The following is a 16,590-nucleotide window of genomic DNA, read 5'->3' as shown; positions in this document are numbered from 1 at the left end:
ATAAAGTAATTCTAAATATAGAAAAATAAATCATGAATGTATATATATATATATATATATATATATATTTATTTATTTATTTATACATCTAATTATGTAGTTAATTCTGAATATATAAATTTAATTCCTTGAGTCTAAATTTATACAAATTTGGAATATGTGAATGTAAATCATGAATACATAATCTGAAAGAAAGTTGGTGTACAAACTATTTTCATTTTGAATTTGCTATTTGCAAATTGCTAGTAAATTTCACAAATAATTACAAAGGAGTAACAAGTAACACACTGAATAAAACATGAAATTAAAAAAGACCGAAATTGTATTTTCTTGTCAAAAGTTTTCATGTTTTATTTGGAAATAAAACTATGTTAATTTTTAGAGTCAAGTTTCTTCGGCAAATTAGATTTATCTGACAGTGCATCCTTTACATCCCAAAATCTATGGTCAGTTGTGCTGTCCACCAATAACATTATGCCATCCAGCAGTAGAAATAGTCTCAATAACCTTCAAATACAGCTGATCTGTTACCTCCATTAAACAAAATCACTGTCATTACAATTAAACTGGCTGTAATAACCCTGTTTCTGTAGGACGTCTATATATAAGTGACCTCCACATACTGGTAAAGTTCACCATCACAGCCAAGATGAATACTGAGTAGGTGTTGATGGTTCACTGTAGATGGCCATGTTAATGTGCTCATAGATTTCTAACTGAGACATTTCACTAAGTAGTCCCATTGGTCTATATAGTTGTGAATGTTGTGAGTATGTCCATCAGTCTCCTTTAAAAGCAAAGAAAATCCTGTTTTCCATTATGTCCCCTTAACTGCGCCAATAACAGTTTTACAAAGTGGCATGGCGTGAAGACCAAGTGTGTAACCCATATTTGGAATTTGTACTTTGCATTTAACCCAATCAAATTAGTGCACACACATTCGAAGCAGCGAGTAGTGAGCACACACACACACACACACAGCAAACCGTTTTATACAATATAGTAACATAGAGATGAGTGTTCATGGCCCAGATGTGCAGAGGTCATGACCTTCCATAGATGTCTGTCATCGAGTATTATTGCGAGAGCTTCATGCTCGTCTACAGTGTTAACAGGTCGATGGTCTCTGGGGCCGAACTGATAGATACACAGGCACAGAGTTTCTCCCCCGTCACTTCCATGTATTCTCGTGTGTGTGTGTGTGTGTGTGTGTGTGAATCAGCTGCTGTTTGTGTTAGTTAAAGGATAAGGATGTCCGCCACAGATGAATTTCAACAAACTGATTGCGTGTGAGTTTCTGCCTCGTGATGATGGATTTTGTGTGCATGTGTGTTTCCAGGTCATGTCTAAATCCTTATATAATAATGTCTGTGCTTTTTTTTTTTATTGATTTATGAACGATTGTAGGTAATATGCATTATATTTGTTTTGTTCTGTACAAGTGTTAACGTTATCTAAAACTATTAAGAATTGTGTTTCAGTAATTGAAATAAAATAAAAGTGTTAGATGGGGAAATAAAGAAAACTAAAAATGTTGCCTTGGCAACTAACTAAAATAAATAGGCTTAAGTTGAGGCACTAAAAATACTAAAACTAAAACGAATTAAAAAAAATCATGAAAAGACTAAATAGAAGTATTTAAAAATTATAAAATCAAATAACAAAATGAAAACTGAAAATGTACAATTTAATTCAAAGTATATAAATAAATACTGTAATAATACTGTGTCTTTATTAACTGCTGAAGGAGTAAAAGTTCACAGTTAATATTTTGTTTGTAAATATGACTGTTATAGGTCGTGTGTATGCTGTTTTGTCCAAGCGGGAAGGACGAGTCCTACAAGAGGAAATGAAGGAAGGGACGGACATGTTCATCATTAAAGCTGTACTTCCTGTTGCCGAGAGCTTCGGATTCGCTGACGAGATCAGGAAGAGGACCAGCGGCCTGGCCAGCCCACAACTAGTCTTCAGCCACTGGGAGGTGAATGAATGAATGCCTGCGTGAATGAACGAACAAACAAACAACTGATTGAATGCATGACCGAATGAATGATTTCATATGATTTGGATTCCGGTAGCTTTTATGTTTGGATTGCTCTGTCCCACTAAGCAAAAACACTTTCAGTGTATATATATATAGCGAATCAGTGTGTATAGATTTTAAAAACTGGTCAATCATAAATTGTATCTTTTGATGACAATCCAATACCGTTCGACCTCTTAAGGAATTTAATGAATTAATGAATTGACAAATTAGTAAACAAATAATTGCAGCAATTGAAGAATAAATAAATGGATGAGAATAGATGAATGGACAAGTGAATGAACTAATAAATGTATGTATGAATATTGACTAAATACATAAATGAATCAGTGTAAATTAATGAACAAACAAACAAACAAACAAATGAGTAATAAATAACTTCAGCAATGGAAAAAGACGTGAATAAATGGTTGAGATAATCAAAAAAGTAAATGCAGGAAACAATTAATAGATGAACTAGTGAGTGAATGAGTGTGTGTGTGCGTGCGTTAATTATCATTGTGAAATATTACCATTTAAAATAAAAAAAACTGCATTCTTTGAATAGAAAGCTCAAAAGAACAGCATTTATTTTAAGATTAAACAAAAAGTAACATAAAACTTATTGATTTCTTTCAAAAAGGAAAAACTTGTACCATATTTTTAACTTTTAACATTAGTGTATGAATGCGCAAATGACATGAAACTACAGAATGAATTAGATGTTTCTCCTTTGCTCTTTGACTAGGTATACGTGTGTGTGTTCACTTATCACCGTCATTCAATACTTTCCTCTGAACACAGTGTTAGTTTACTGGACTGTACCGGACAGGACACACACCTCAAAGATACTGAAGCCAGTGCCAGACTATACAGACATGTCTATACACAGATGCCTGATAATATGTGATTATGCCTGGCTAAAAAACTGTACAGGCTGGCCAATCTATTAGATCCATTCATATTGATCTGCTGTCAGATGCTAGGATTGCTGATCAGGCAAAAGCATGTTTACCTTGAGAGTGTGGAGCAGTCAGCGAATGACTTGCATGTGTGTGTGCGAGTGAACCCAGAGAGCTCGCTGGATTGATCAGTGCGTTACAGACTTGAGGAAGAGACACGTACACGGCGTAGTACTGGAGGAACGGCCCGTAACCGCTTACAGTGAAACAGAAAAGTGGAGCAGTATTCAGAGTTGAGTTAACAATGACTCCATTTGGATGGATAGATGGATGGATAGATGGATGGATGGATGGATGGATGGGTGGATGGATGGATGGATGGATCATACATACATACATACATACATACATACATACATACATACATACATAGATAGGCGAGTTCCTCATGACTGTAATATTGCCAATGCTGTCAAATGAGTTGTATCACTGAATCAAGTGTTGTTCTTAAGACTGTAAGTCATCACTGATCTTTTAAATCAATGGAGTGGAGACTTTCGGTTGTGTGAGGGTGTTATTGTGTATTTTTAACAGATTGTTCCTCACGTGGAAGTTCATTGTGAGTTAGTTGCTGTGTGTGTGTGTTTGGTGGGGGATTGGTGTGAAAGAGGATCAAAGGCTGTAGACGCCACGTGTGTCGTTTTTTTAACCCGGCGGCTGGCTGGACGCGCTCTCTCCACGCCAGGGCTGTGTGACGGGACGAGTGGCCATATGGCGCTACTGTCAGCCAGAACGATGGGTCGAGTTAAGCTTGACATGATACACACACACAAAGGGCATATAAGGTCGCCTGATACTTCACAAAACAGTTGCGCCACTTTTTCATGCTGTGACTCAATGCAAAAACCTTCTTCTCATTCATAAACCACCCACAATCCAGTGTAACCACGTGTGCTGGTATACCACAAATGATTTAGTTGAAATGATGGTGATTAAAATGGAATCATTGAAGTTTGCACTTACAACCTCTTTCACTAAAACTCCCCTTTCACTAAACTGTGGCTTAAACCATTACCGTTCCAGTCAATCCTGCATATCATCTGACAGTTGATGAATTTAGGTTGAGATTAAGGTCATATTTTGTCAATCCTGATTTTGTAATACTGTTAATTTTACATGTCTGGAATTCTTGATTCTAATTATTTAATCTTGGCATTTTGTGGTCAAATATTTTTAGTTTTTTGTATTGTTTAGCTGCTTAATTAGCTCAAGAAACTGAAGGTATCATATTGGATCACTTCACAATCTCTTATTACATAATACAATAATTTAGATTCAAGGCGAGACACTACAGGTGAATAAGGGAACATTTTTTACTTACAGATATCACCATGAAACTTTACTAGTTGATTACTCGCATGCATAGCAAGTTTTTCTGTAATTTTATGTATAAATATGCTAATCAGGCTATATCTAATAAAATATGTGCTATTTTGCATTTATTTTGAAGTGACGAATCTGACCATTGAAAAAAAACAAGGTTCAAAATTATTTTTGCATTTTGTTGACACATTCAATGAAAAGACATTACCAGAGGGGATTATGAATATCTCCTTTTGTTACCCTGTAAATCAGAAAATACTGCCAATAGCCTTAAAAAATTGATTTCCGCCCTATTTTTAGGCATAAAATGTCATATAAATCAGGCCAAGAATGACATATAAACGAATCCCTCTGGACAAATCTTCACAATATAGTTAGGAATACGACTGTAAAGTTTGGTGTATGTAGGTGCTACAGAAGTGGAAAATCGTCACTAGCAGTGTGAGAAAAAACTCATTTTGAGAAAACGGCTTTTAAAGATTTTTATGGCAAAATTCTACTAATTTCTATTGAAAGCCATGAATTACAGACAAAATATGCTTTAGGTCCAAGTAAAATACATGTATCACACTGTTTAACATGCAAAACTCATTATTGCTTCATCCATCACTGATCATAACATCCAAAACAACACATCAAAACAACACATCAACAGTCCATCACACAGGTGGAATGACAAAAACTAAATATATCACACCTATTAGACATCACAGCAACATCACGTGACACTTCTGAAGATGACTGCTGAGTCAGTCGAAACTGTCAAGGTATGACAACAAACTTTAAGCCTGTCGTATAAGAAATAATCACTTATAAATACAAATAGTATGAAATGTCAGAGCGCGTCACGTGACGATTCTGACTGAATCACGTTGTCCCGCGGAGTAGCGGGATGATTTAGAACGCCAACTTTTGACAAATTTAGGCAAAATCTACACACGCAAACAGACAAAGATGTAAAATAAAGACCTAAATGTGTATTTTGGACTTTTTTTCAGCACAAGTCTGAAAGAAGACATGTTATTGAAGACAAATAGCCCAAAATCTCAAAATTGACCAGTGAAAAAAAAGCGATGTTTTTGCCTGCCGTGTCTCGCCTTAAAAAATATTATTAATTGTATTATTTATTTATTTATTTGGTTAATGCATACTTGATTAATGAATATATTTATTTGTGTATTCATTATTATTATTATTTTTTAATATTAATTAATTAATTTTATTTGTTTTTTGGTACTTAATTAGTAATAATGAATAATAGTGTGGCCAAAAAACTAGGTTAATTTAGTTATTGAATATATTTTTATGTTTTTAATATTTAACATATTATAAATATAATTGTATTTTAATTTTTTTTCAAGGTAATATTAGATTTTATGATAATACAATACATTTTGACTTGGTACTCAATGCATATGCCGAAGTTTGAGTGTTGAATTAACTTTCCTAGAGATGTTTTACTCTTAGATTTTTTCGAGAAAAAAGCCATGAATAATGTTCTGTATCTCTACTAGGAGTAGAACAGTTAATACAGTCTCCTTCGCAAGAGGATTCTTGTACTTATAGTGTTTGAGTACAGTGTATCACACACACACGACTCAAATTGGATGCCAGTCTTGATGCATGCAGATTGTGTTTGCCTTGCTGGAGGAGGGTAATTCAATTCCATGTTTAATTCAAACCTTGCCTTTCTAGATTTCGGGGCCTGCTGTATTTTCAATTCTTCTAAATGTGGCCTTTGTGTGAAGAGAAAAGACATTGCAAAGCACTGCAACCCATCTCTCTCTCTCTCTCTCTCTCTCTCTCTCTCTCTCTCTCTCTCTCTCTCTCTCTCTCTCTCTCTCTCTCTCTCTCTCTCTCTCTCTCTCTCTCTCTCATAAGTCATACTAAATTATGTTTGTTTGTTTTTTGAAAATTCTAAAAATGCAGAAAGTTTTCTGTGAGGGATGTGTTTAGTGGTAGGAGACAGGTAGGGTTAGGGTATAGAATATACAGTTTGTACAGTATAAAAATTGTTATGTCTATGCAAAGTCCACATAAACAGAAACTGTGTGCGCGTGTGTGTGTGTCCTACAGCTGAACTGCTGCTGTTTTCCTTTCTCTGGACCTTTTATGGGTCTTGAGATGCTTATTTTGACTGCAGGACTTCTACAAATCTGTGTTGTTTTGAGAGGCCTAAAGGGTTTATAGCAATAGTTCACCCAAACATGTAAAATCTGTCATCATTTACTCACCCTCATGCTGTGTCATGTCCCATATGACTTGTTTTCTTCTGTGAAACACAAAATATGATCTTCAGCAGAATCTTTTCCATTTGACAAAAAGCACAGGGGTCAATAATACTTTTATTCAACAAATATTAAATTAATGAGAAGTAACATTGAAGACTTGTGTTTTTTTGTTATTTCCCAACATTGATAATAATGAGAAATGTTTCTTGAGCATATAAGAATGATTTCTGAAGGATCATGTGACACTGAAGCCAAATTCAGCTTTGCATCACAGGAATAAATTACATTTTAAAATATATTTCAAATAAAAAGGACAATATTACTCTTTTTTTTCAATAAAAATCTTATCGACCCCAAAGGATTGAATGGTATTGTATTTCTCCATATTTATATATTTTTTAAATATCATCTAAAGTAATACAATATCTTGTGAGGAACAGACTTAAATTCAGTGTTCACTGTGTAAAAATGTGGAAAGACCCGGCACATCTGTACACTACATCAAATACATTCAGATTCATCATATTCGTCAAGATGTGCTAGTTTTGACAGATGTCCAGGTTCTCACATCTCTTGAACCATTATCACGGATTTCAAATCTGGGTTGACTAGCATCTTGACACGCCATAATTAAATACTATACAGAGAGAAAGATTTTCAGTGAACGATATATATATATATATATATATATATATATATATATATATATAGAAAGAGAGAAAGAGAGAAAGAGAGAGAGCTTGACAGCCCTAGTCCCCATTTACTTTCATTGTATTGAAAATAACACCCTGTACGTTCTTCTTAACATCTCATTTTGTGCTCCTAACATCACACAGGTTTGAAACGACATGAGGGCGAGTAAATAATGATTGTTAACTGAATTCACCATCTAAGTAGCATTTTGACTACATAAATAAAGGTGTCTTGACTTGGATGTTATTTGTAATGTGGAAACATTGCGTTGGAGACGGTTATTGATATGTGGTTTTGCGGTTGCACATGTGTCCGCCTGCTAAAAGCATTAAATGGATCCGTTTCAGGGTGACTGAGACGTCAGGAAATGAAGTAGGGTGAATAGGAATTATAACTGACAGGAGTCTTATAAAGTTGGTCCGGATTGCGTTTCCTCGTCGTTTTTTTGTTGTCGATCTCTCACCTGTCTTTGTCTCTCTCGTTCTCAGAGAGCCGCAGAGTTGAAAAGGCACCAAACGCAGGACGCAGGACCATTAGTGTGAAAACTCACCCGCTCGCTGCCACATCTCAGAGAACCTACACACTCCATCTGACAGCATGCATGCATGCCTGCGTCTGACTGCGCGTGTGTGTGGGCAGATGTCAAGCTTTGACAACAGCACTTCAGTGTGTGTGTGTGTGCGCGTGTGTTTGTTCCCTACTGTGCCGAGGGCCCATTAGACACCATTAGACACATATGCCAGGGCCTAGAATCCGCCCTCGATCTGTCTGCCAAGCGTCTGCCCGCCCCTGCCATGAGACACACTCACACACACGCACTAATCAGCACCGGCCATGAGCAAGACGCATGCAGGTCAACATAATCTAATTGTGTAAGATGGACAAAGAAACAGACTAATGAGTTACACTGGACCCTTGTGCGATTCTGACACACAGTTAGTGTCATTCAGTGTTAGTGCTGCTATCAAACACACACTCCACCCTGACGTGGACAGCGGCGGACGCTCGCTCATTAAAACCTTCCGTCTCACTACATTTCCATTCACCGGCTTGGTGGGTTATAATGTAACAATTATCAGATTCTATCACAATCGTGACGTATTGAGCAATTGAACAACCTTCAGAGTAAAAAAAATAACTGTTAAATGGTATTTATTTTATTGTTTGCTCTAGACAGCTGGATGCTCGATGGCAAGTGTATATATATATATAAATGAATACTTATATTTTATAATACCAATATTTGTCTATTTAAACCGTAAATAAATAAATGTAAACATTACTGTTCAAAAGCTTAAAATGTCAATAGAAAAATGTCTCTTTTGATCTCCACGGCTCCATTTATTTGATCAAATATACAGTAAAACTGTAAAGAATAAAATAAAAATTAAACTGTTTTCTATTTTAATGTATTTTTTAAAATATTATTTATTCCAGTGATGCTAAGCAGAATTTCCAGCATCATTGCTCCAGTCTTCAGTGTCACATGATCCTTCAGAAATCATTATAATATGATGATTTGCTGCTCAAGAAACATTTATTATTATTATCGATGTTGAAAAACTGTAATTTGTTTGTGGGAACAGTGATACATTTTTATTTCAGGATTATTTAATGATTCTTTGAAGTTCAAAAGAACAGAATTGATTTGAAATAGAAATCTATTATAGTATTATCTATTATTACTACTAGACATTATAGATGTCTTTTTTTATTTTCTTTTTTGACCAATTATCCTTGCTAAATAAAAGTATTAATTTCTCTTTAAAAAATCTTATTATCCCTACTTTTTTAACATGAATGTGTTTGTAACATACTAACATCAAATCTATTCAATTTAATACAGAAAAGTAATTATTATTTAAAAAATAGACTATTCTATTCAATATTTGTGTTCTATATCTCTATTAGAATACTGTATTTTTAGCTGAACAACATGCTAACTCTATTTGAATCAACAGTAATTCTCTCGTGCAGCTTGTGTGAAGAATCATTTATGAGGTTTCATATAATGCTGTCTTAGACAGGCAGAGCGTGTGTGTGTGTGTTTGTGTACACATGGCTAACACATGAAAAGTGCCCTGTCACTTGTTGGGTTGTGCTTGAATGAGTGCACACACACACAAGACAAAAGCTCTTTGGTGGAGGGAAAAAAAGAAGGGATGGTAATCCAAGCTGTCAGGTCAACAGAGAGAGAGAGAGAGAGAGAGAGAGAGAGATGAGAATAAGAGCGCAGATATGTAATCAAAGATCAGCACTCAGAAGTTCTCTACTGCTGTTAAAATGCTAATCGTGAGCTTGTCTTCTTCCACAAGCGCACTGATCCTTCAGTGATGTTCGGGCGCAGATGCTCTTGAAGCGCTGGCCTGCAGTCGATAACTGTGTAAATCCGCCCGTTGTTGCCATCTGTCCCGAGGTAACGGAGCCCACGCCGTGGGGCCTCTCCGGGACCAGGTGCAGGGGCCCCGCTGGACTCTTACAGTAATTGTACCACTCGCGCTATTGTCTGAGCATGAGGTCATATTGTGTGGAAGTGTGTGTGTGTTGCTGCAGGGATTGCGTCATCCGCCGAGCACCTGCTCCCATTGCTGTGTGTGTGTATGCTGGTACATGCTCTCGCTGTGCCTCATATAATGACCATTATGTGTATCTCTTCACAGCCGACAATTGCGTAGTCTACTTCTGCCCTGGAACAACTCATTTTCTTTTTTTATTATAATGAGAGTGCGGTAGACAAAGGGACAGAATATTGTGGTGCCAATTCTAATTATCTGAACTCTTATCTGACTGACTCGCAAATTAACAGCATAGATGTGCGTTACTTGTGAGGAAACATTAGATCTTAAATTCTGACCTTAGATTTAAATTCTGTAAGTCAGTTACACTTTACAGTAGGGTGTGCATTACATATGGCATATGGGGCGGATGATGGTATGACACAAATCATCACATCATGATTCACAGTATCAGTATCACAGCATACTTTTTTCTGGCAATTAAATGAAAAAAATTGTTTGTTTGTTTAGTTGGTTGGTTAGTTGGTTAGTTAGTTAGTCATGTGATTATGCTTAGGCCATTTTGGATAATCCAGACAATTTAAATTCTTAGCTTTATTTATTTAGAATAATGCTCATGCATATTTTGGATAACCCAGTTAACTAAGTACAAATATATATATATATATATATATATATATATATATATATATATATATATATATATATATATATATATATATATATATATATATATATATATATTGTCTGTAAAATAAATAATTTGAAGAAATATACATTTAAATGTATTGCTTTTTTTTATTTAGAATAATATTAATGCATATAAATACTATATATATATATATATATATATATATATATATATATATATATATATATATATATATATATATATATATATATTAAAAGTTTATTTATTTGATTTATTTTGTGCCAATGTCTATGTTGGATAGACAAGTAAATGAATTGCTTTGCATTATTTGTAGGGCTGTCAAAATTAACGCGTATGCAATTTTTGTAATAATTTTCCATAATTATTTGGCTTCGTTACAGTATATGATCACGCTATCATTCATTCAAATGCTATTCAAGTTCTCTTTTTCTCTTGAATGGACAAAAACACACACAAGTATGCCAAAATGCCCGCTTTTGTAAGCACAGTCTTAACAGATTTGTGAGAAAAAGACTGGGAAAATCACTCACTGCTCTTGACTGAATAACTTTTGTAGCTTTAAAAGGGATTCATCTTTATTAAATGTATAATTTATGCATTGAAGACTGAAGTGTATAACTTTTTATTACATTTCTGTATATTTCCTAACTGTTAGATCAAATATTTAAAATAACTGTCTTTATGTTGTTATTTCATTAATGTGGAGATTATATTATAATATAAAGGTGCAATTAATCACGATTAATTACAGAAAAATGTGTGATTAATGAGTAAAAAAATTGAATTGGTTGCCAGCACATTATTTGTTTTGCCTATTTCGAAATAAATAAATATTAGTTATATTAAAAATTAATATAGAATTATTTTATAATCTTGATAATCCATTAAATTAAATAGATGTGTATGTATGTATGTGTATATATATATATATATATATATATATATATATATATATATATATATATATATATATATATATATATATATATTAGTCATTCATTAAATATTAAATACTCATGATAAAGCCCATTTTGGGGAATCCATTAATTGATCTAATTTATTTTCATTTTAATTTGAAAGTTTTTGAAGTTCATAGAAAACACTTCCTGTTAATCATTGACTGACTGGGCTGTCAGCCAGCACTACTGGGATTTTGTATTGACCAATCAGCATTCAGGATAACAAGAACAATCTTTAAATCAGTTTTGAGAAGAAGAAAAAAATTGACATATTAGTAATTTGTTGTTCATTAGTTGCATTAAAGTGTTGGATGCAAATCTCTAAACACAGCACAGACGTCATTAACATTGTGTGTGTGTGTGTGTTTTAGGTTATCCCTAGTGATCCATGCTGGGTGCCCACTACCGAGGAGGAGTATTTACACTTTGGAGAAAAAGCAGACTCAGCCAATCAGGCTCTGAAATACATGAACGCCGTACGAAGACGAAAAGGCCTCTATGTGGATGAGAAGATCGTCGAACACGGGGAAAAGCAACGAACTCTCAGCAAGAACAAATAAAGTGAATGATCCTCAGTTGTGAAACACGAGCAGAACAATTTTGTGAAAACATTATGTAAATTGTTGAATTAAATTCAGCGCAACAATATAATAATGGGTTTGTTTTATTTATTGAATTGTTCTGCTCTTGCTTTATAAAAGAGGTTCATTGACATATTTGATGACGCACAACCACTAGTATCAGTCTCTAATGACCAACCGATTGGCTGAAACTGACCGGATAGTGATTCAGTCATTACCTCCAATCAATTTTTTAGCAGTCCATGGTTTCATTCATAATGGATCTCATGATTTCACATTGCAAATTGGTTGAAAAACCAATGTTCAAAATGTTAATGGAATTCAGTGACTGAACCTCATTAGCCAATATCAGTTAAATCTGGTGAGATACTTCAACTCAAACTGAACATCAAGTCTTTATTCTACTGTATGTTCGCCTGCGCTAATCTATTGTAAAAATGTGCTGTGCTATTAAGCAATTAAGCAATGCAGTGCGCTCTGGAACCTAATGTTGTAAATATTATACAGCAATTGAAGTCAATTACACAGTTCGAGACTTTATTGGAGCAGACTGAAGGAGTAGATTGTCTGATTTGCGCTGTTGCGAGACTTGGTGCACACAGATCTTTGCAAATTACTGCGAGTCACTTGACTTTTTTCTTCTTTTTCCCCCTTCACGTGTTCCTAAACAACCATTCCTTCCTCAGTTATTTGAGACCGGATTAAACCCTGCAATTAAAGGACATGCTTTCAAATCATAGCGTATCTCCTTACGCGTTTGGGATCTTGCGCTGGGGTCTGGCGGGGCCCTGCGTTGCATAATTTAAGAGTCCTCTTGAAATACAGTTTCAATTAGTTTGAAGTGAAACGGCCTTGAAATGAATTCCTCCATCGCTCCCTTTTGGTTTACACAAGTTTAAACCCTTGATTTAATTTGTGTGGAACACCGCTTTACTGGCATTTGGAGAAGGATTTGAGTTCTTTAATAAGACGCTCCCAGAGTACTGTAGCCTGCTGAATACTACACGGGTTCGAGTGCTGTCATGTCGGATCACTACCAAGATTTTGGAAATAAAGTTGACTGAACAAACTGTTGCCTTTGATGTGCAGAATGTGTTTTATGTTTGTCCGTTCTGGTTTAACATGATCGCTTTGTGCCAATGCGTTGTAATCATGCTTTAATTTTCCGACAATCAATATATTTTATTTAAAATTCATATTAATCTATGTTAGAGAATTATTTTTATTTAGATATAATAATAGTACAAATTGCAACAATATGTTTTTGGGCCATTGATTAAAACTACATTTATTATTATTAATAAATTATTATTTTTATTAAATTATTTGTATTATTATTTCCATGTTAATTTGGGGTAATTAATGGAAACTGCAACTTGATATTGACATTTAATTAATTTAATTATTATTATTATTTTTACCCCATGAAGATCAAAGATAACCCATTGCCTTTGATTTTTGTTTAAGTACATTTTACAAAAACATTTTTAAAAACACTGAACAACACCAATAGACAACATATTAAATATTGTTAAGCAGTCAATAATTTTTTATACATTTTGTTACTTTAAGATTTCAAATTTAATATAGAAAATTTGCTCCTATGTACACTTAAAAAAAGGTGATACCTTACATTTTTAAGTACAATCAACTTGGATGTTAAAGTCATTTCAACTGAAATTCAACTTAAAACTTAGTTGAAGCTTGTATAACTTATTTTTAAAAAGTGCTTATTTTTGATGAGTTAAAGCAATGTAAAAACATGTCATAACTTATTAATCATATAATTGTTTACAGTGTATATATATTACCATTAAATATATACATGATCATAATGAAATCTTTTGAAGGCAGATGATTTGCCCATCGATTGTGATGTCATCACAGGAAGTGTAGTTCGTATCTCCCCACATCAGCTGATCTGAAGCTTGTTTTGCTGTTTTTCTCACAGTGCACACTGCTGATATTCCAGTGGCGAGGACTGGTCCCAGATCAGATGGCGTTGAGTGCAGGGGTCAGTTCTGCAGAGGAGCCGGTGGGTAATGACCTCTATGTTGCATTAAGCTAATGGGGCTAATTTAGTGGAACGAATGGCTTTAGTCAGCAGAACAGACAAAGCCTTCAGATGCGGCAGATAAAACTCTTAACCAATGCAAATGGCAAGTTCTACTCAGGGCTTCACAGCTATTCGACTCCAGAGCTTATTTACGGGTTCAGACTTGTCACACTGGCCATGTGGGGGGAATTAGGAAGATGAGGTGTACGCCAGCACTTCGCCAGCATCGTCTTTAGAGGAATTTTCTAGCTGTTTTACTTTTAATGAAGTAAAAATGATGTTAATTTTCTCCATATAGTGAACTTTTAATGGTACTGGATCTTTTTTTTTTTTTAAAGACAGACTTAATATAAACTCTAAAATTATGAAGTGATATTTGCTTCTGCAGAAGCCAAAAGTCAGTGTGATTTTATATGTGTGTGAAATTACACTACAGATAATTCTTTAGAGAGAATCACCAATCAGTTGCTGTTACCATGGAAACAGAATTAGTAGTAAAAGACCGCCCACTTAAGCATTGCAAATGATGTAATCAAGTCCGATTGAAAGTAGTATCTTAGACTTGATAAGGATGCATGTATTTAATAAAAAATTGTGAAATAGTATTACAATTTAAAATAACTGCTTTCTATTTGAATCTTTTTTTAAATGTCATTTATTCATGTGATGCATGTGACTTCCAGCATCATTACTCCAGTCTTCAGTGTCACGGGATCCTTTAGAAATCATTCTAATATTCTGAGTTGATGCTGGAGAAACATTTCTGATTATTATCAATGTTCAAAACAGTTGTGCTGATTAATATTTGAGAGGAAATGATTTAAAAAAAATCAGGATTATTTGATGAATAGAAAGTTAAAAAAACGGTTAATTTGAAATATAAATCTCTTGTAACATTGTTACTGTCACTGTTGATCAATGTAATGCATCCGTGCTGATTAAAAGTATTTCTTTAAAATAAAAAAATAAAAACATCATACTCTCTCCAACATTTTTAAGTATTTATTTATATTATTATTTATCTAAGTATTTTCAATACACTTTAAATATTGTTTTCATACTTACAATAAAGACTTTTATATAGGTATAATATACCATCCTTTTTGGTTTATGGAATACATAGATCATTGCATTTGTCTTTTTTTCTCCTCTATAAATACCTTTTTGCTTTGAGTCAGAATTTGCATTGTTATTCGTCTTGGTTGGTTTAAACTCTTTATTTATTTATTTTTTTAAATACCTATGGAGAAAATAAACAGGAAGTTTTATACTGCATCAGTTCTTGTGCTCTATATTCATTATGGTGATACAATAATGTGTGGTTTCTTTTGTATTCAATCTAGAAAATGTGCATATCAGGAATTTCAAGGTTATATTTTGTAGTGACGTCTTCATGTGTACAGCTAGTAAATGACACAAAATGAAATGACAGTGTAATATAGCTCATTAGCTTAAGGTAGACGGTTTCCAAGCAACACAATGATCAAAGTTCACTATTTGTAGCAACTTGAATATTAATGTTGAATTCAGTTGACGTGCGGTCACAAGTGTTACATCTTACAATGCATTCCAACGTGGCTCTTCCAGTCAGATTTTAGAGCTGAAAGCATCCATTTTAAAATATGATTTATCAACGCGGATTTATCTCCAACTGAGGAGCAGCTGTTTGCTGAAAATCATATCTTATAATGTTGATAAACTTATGAAGCCCTGGCTCTTCAGACCGTCAGTGGAACGAAGCTGCAGCTGATATCAGTGCGACTCGGTTTCCATTGTTGTGTAAAAGTACAGTCATTCTGGGCGGTATGACGACGTCATGATGTTTTATACTGTTACTTTTACTGTTTTGAGGCATTTGTTTTGAATGTAATTGGAGATTTTGATCACTCATTTGTTGATATAATTCAATTATCTTGGGCCAGTTGCATAGTCATTATGTTAAGACTGTCTTAAGAACTAGTCTGACTTGCAGTTAGCCAAGGGTTAATCAGTTTTTAAGCTCTCAAATTTGACCAATCTAAGGTTTTTTTAAACTTGCAAAGTGTTATCATTGAGTGAAACTATTCAATTGTTTCGACAATTCGGCACTCCATTAAAGTCACGTCACGTTTATTTATATACCAATTAATACAATAGATTGTTTAGAAGAAAGCCACTTTACAGTATTGAACATGAAAAAACAGTGTCAGTGTCTCTTTCAATGAGAATTGACCGTTCGCAAAGACCCGCCCTAGTTACCGTTGCTATGTCCGACAAGCTACGCCGCTCTCACGCCACACCATGTTCTTACGCAGTGAGAAATACATCGCAGAGCAGAGAGGAGACTGACAACACGCTGACAGACAGGACAGACCAGGTTACTTTTCGGTTACTTTTGATATTAAAAGTCTCACCTTTCAAATTTGGTCATTTTTTTAAAGAAATTTAAACAATAAATACCGTTTTGTGGCTCTTTAATGTGTCTGTCAGATCGCTGTAGAGCCTCAGTTAAATCTGCTCGTGAACCGATCATCTCTTCCTTTAGTTCATTGTTAGTATCAAATAAACATGAAGGAATGTTGTTTTAACCGCGG

General features: G+C 34.3%; 1 protein-coding gene across 2 annotated transcripts in view; it reads left to right on the top strand.

Moving 5' to 3' along the window:
- efl1 (elongation factor like GTPase 1) overlaps positions 1–13,035 on the top strand; it is a 102,949-nt gene extending 89,914 nt beyond the window's left edge. For both annotated transcript variants that reach the window (XM_079638265.1, XM_079638266.1), the window contains exons 19-20: positions 1,797–1,981; positions 11,752–13,035. In XM_079638265.1, coding sequence (XP_079494391.1) covers positions 1,797–1,981; positions 11,752–11,940 — 374 coding nt within the window. In that variant the 3' untranslated portion in view covers positions 11,941–13,035. The remainder of the gene's footprint in view (positions 1–1,796; positions 1,982–11,751) is intronic.
- Positions 13,036–16,590: the final 3,555 nt, after the last annotated feature.

This window comes from Phoxinus phoxinus (genome assembly GCF_949152265.1).
Source record: "Phoxinus phoxinus genome assembly, chromosome: 2".
NCBI lineage: Eukaryota > Metazoa > Chordata > Actinopteri > Cypriniformes > Leuciscidae > Phoxinus > Phoxinus phoxinus.
Note: the sequence above shows the minus strand (reverse complement) of the source record. Positions and strands in the feature narration are given on the sequence as shown.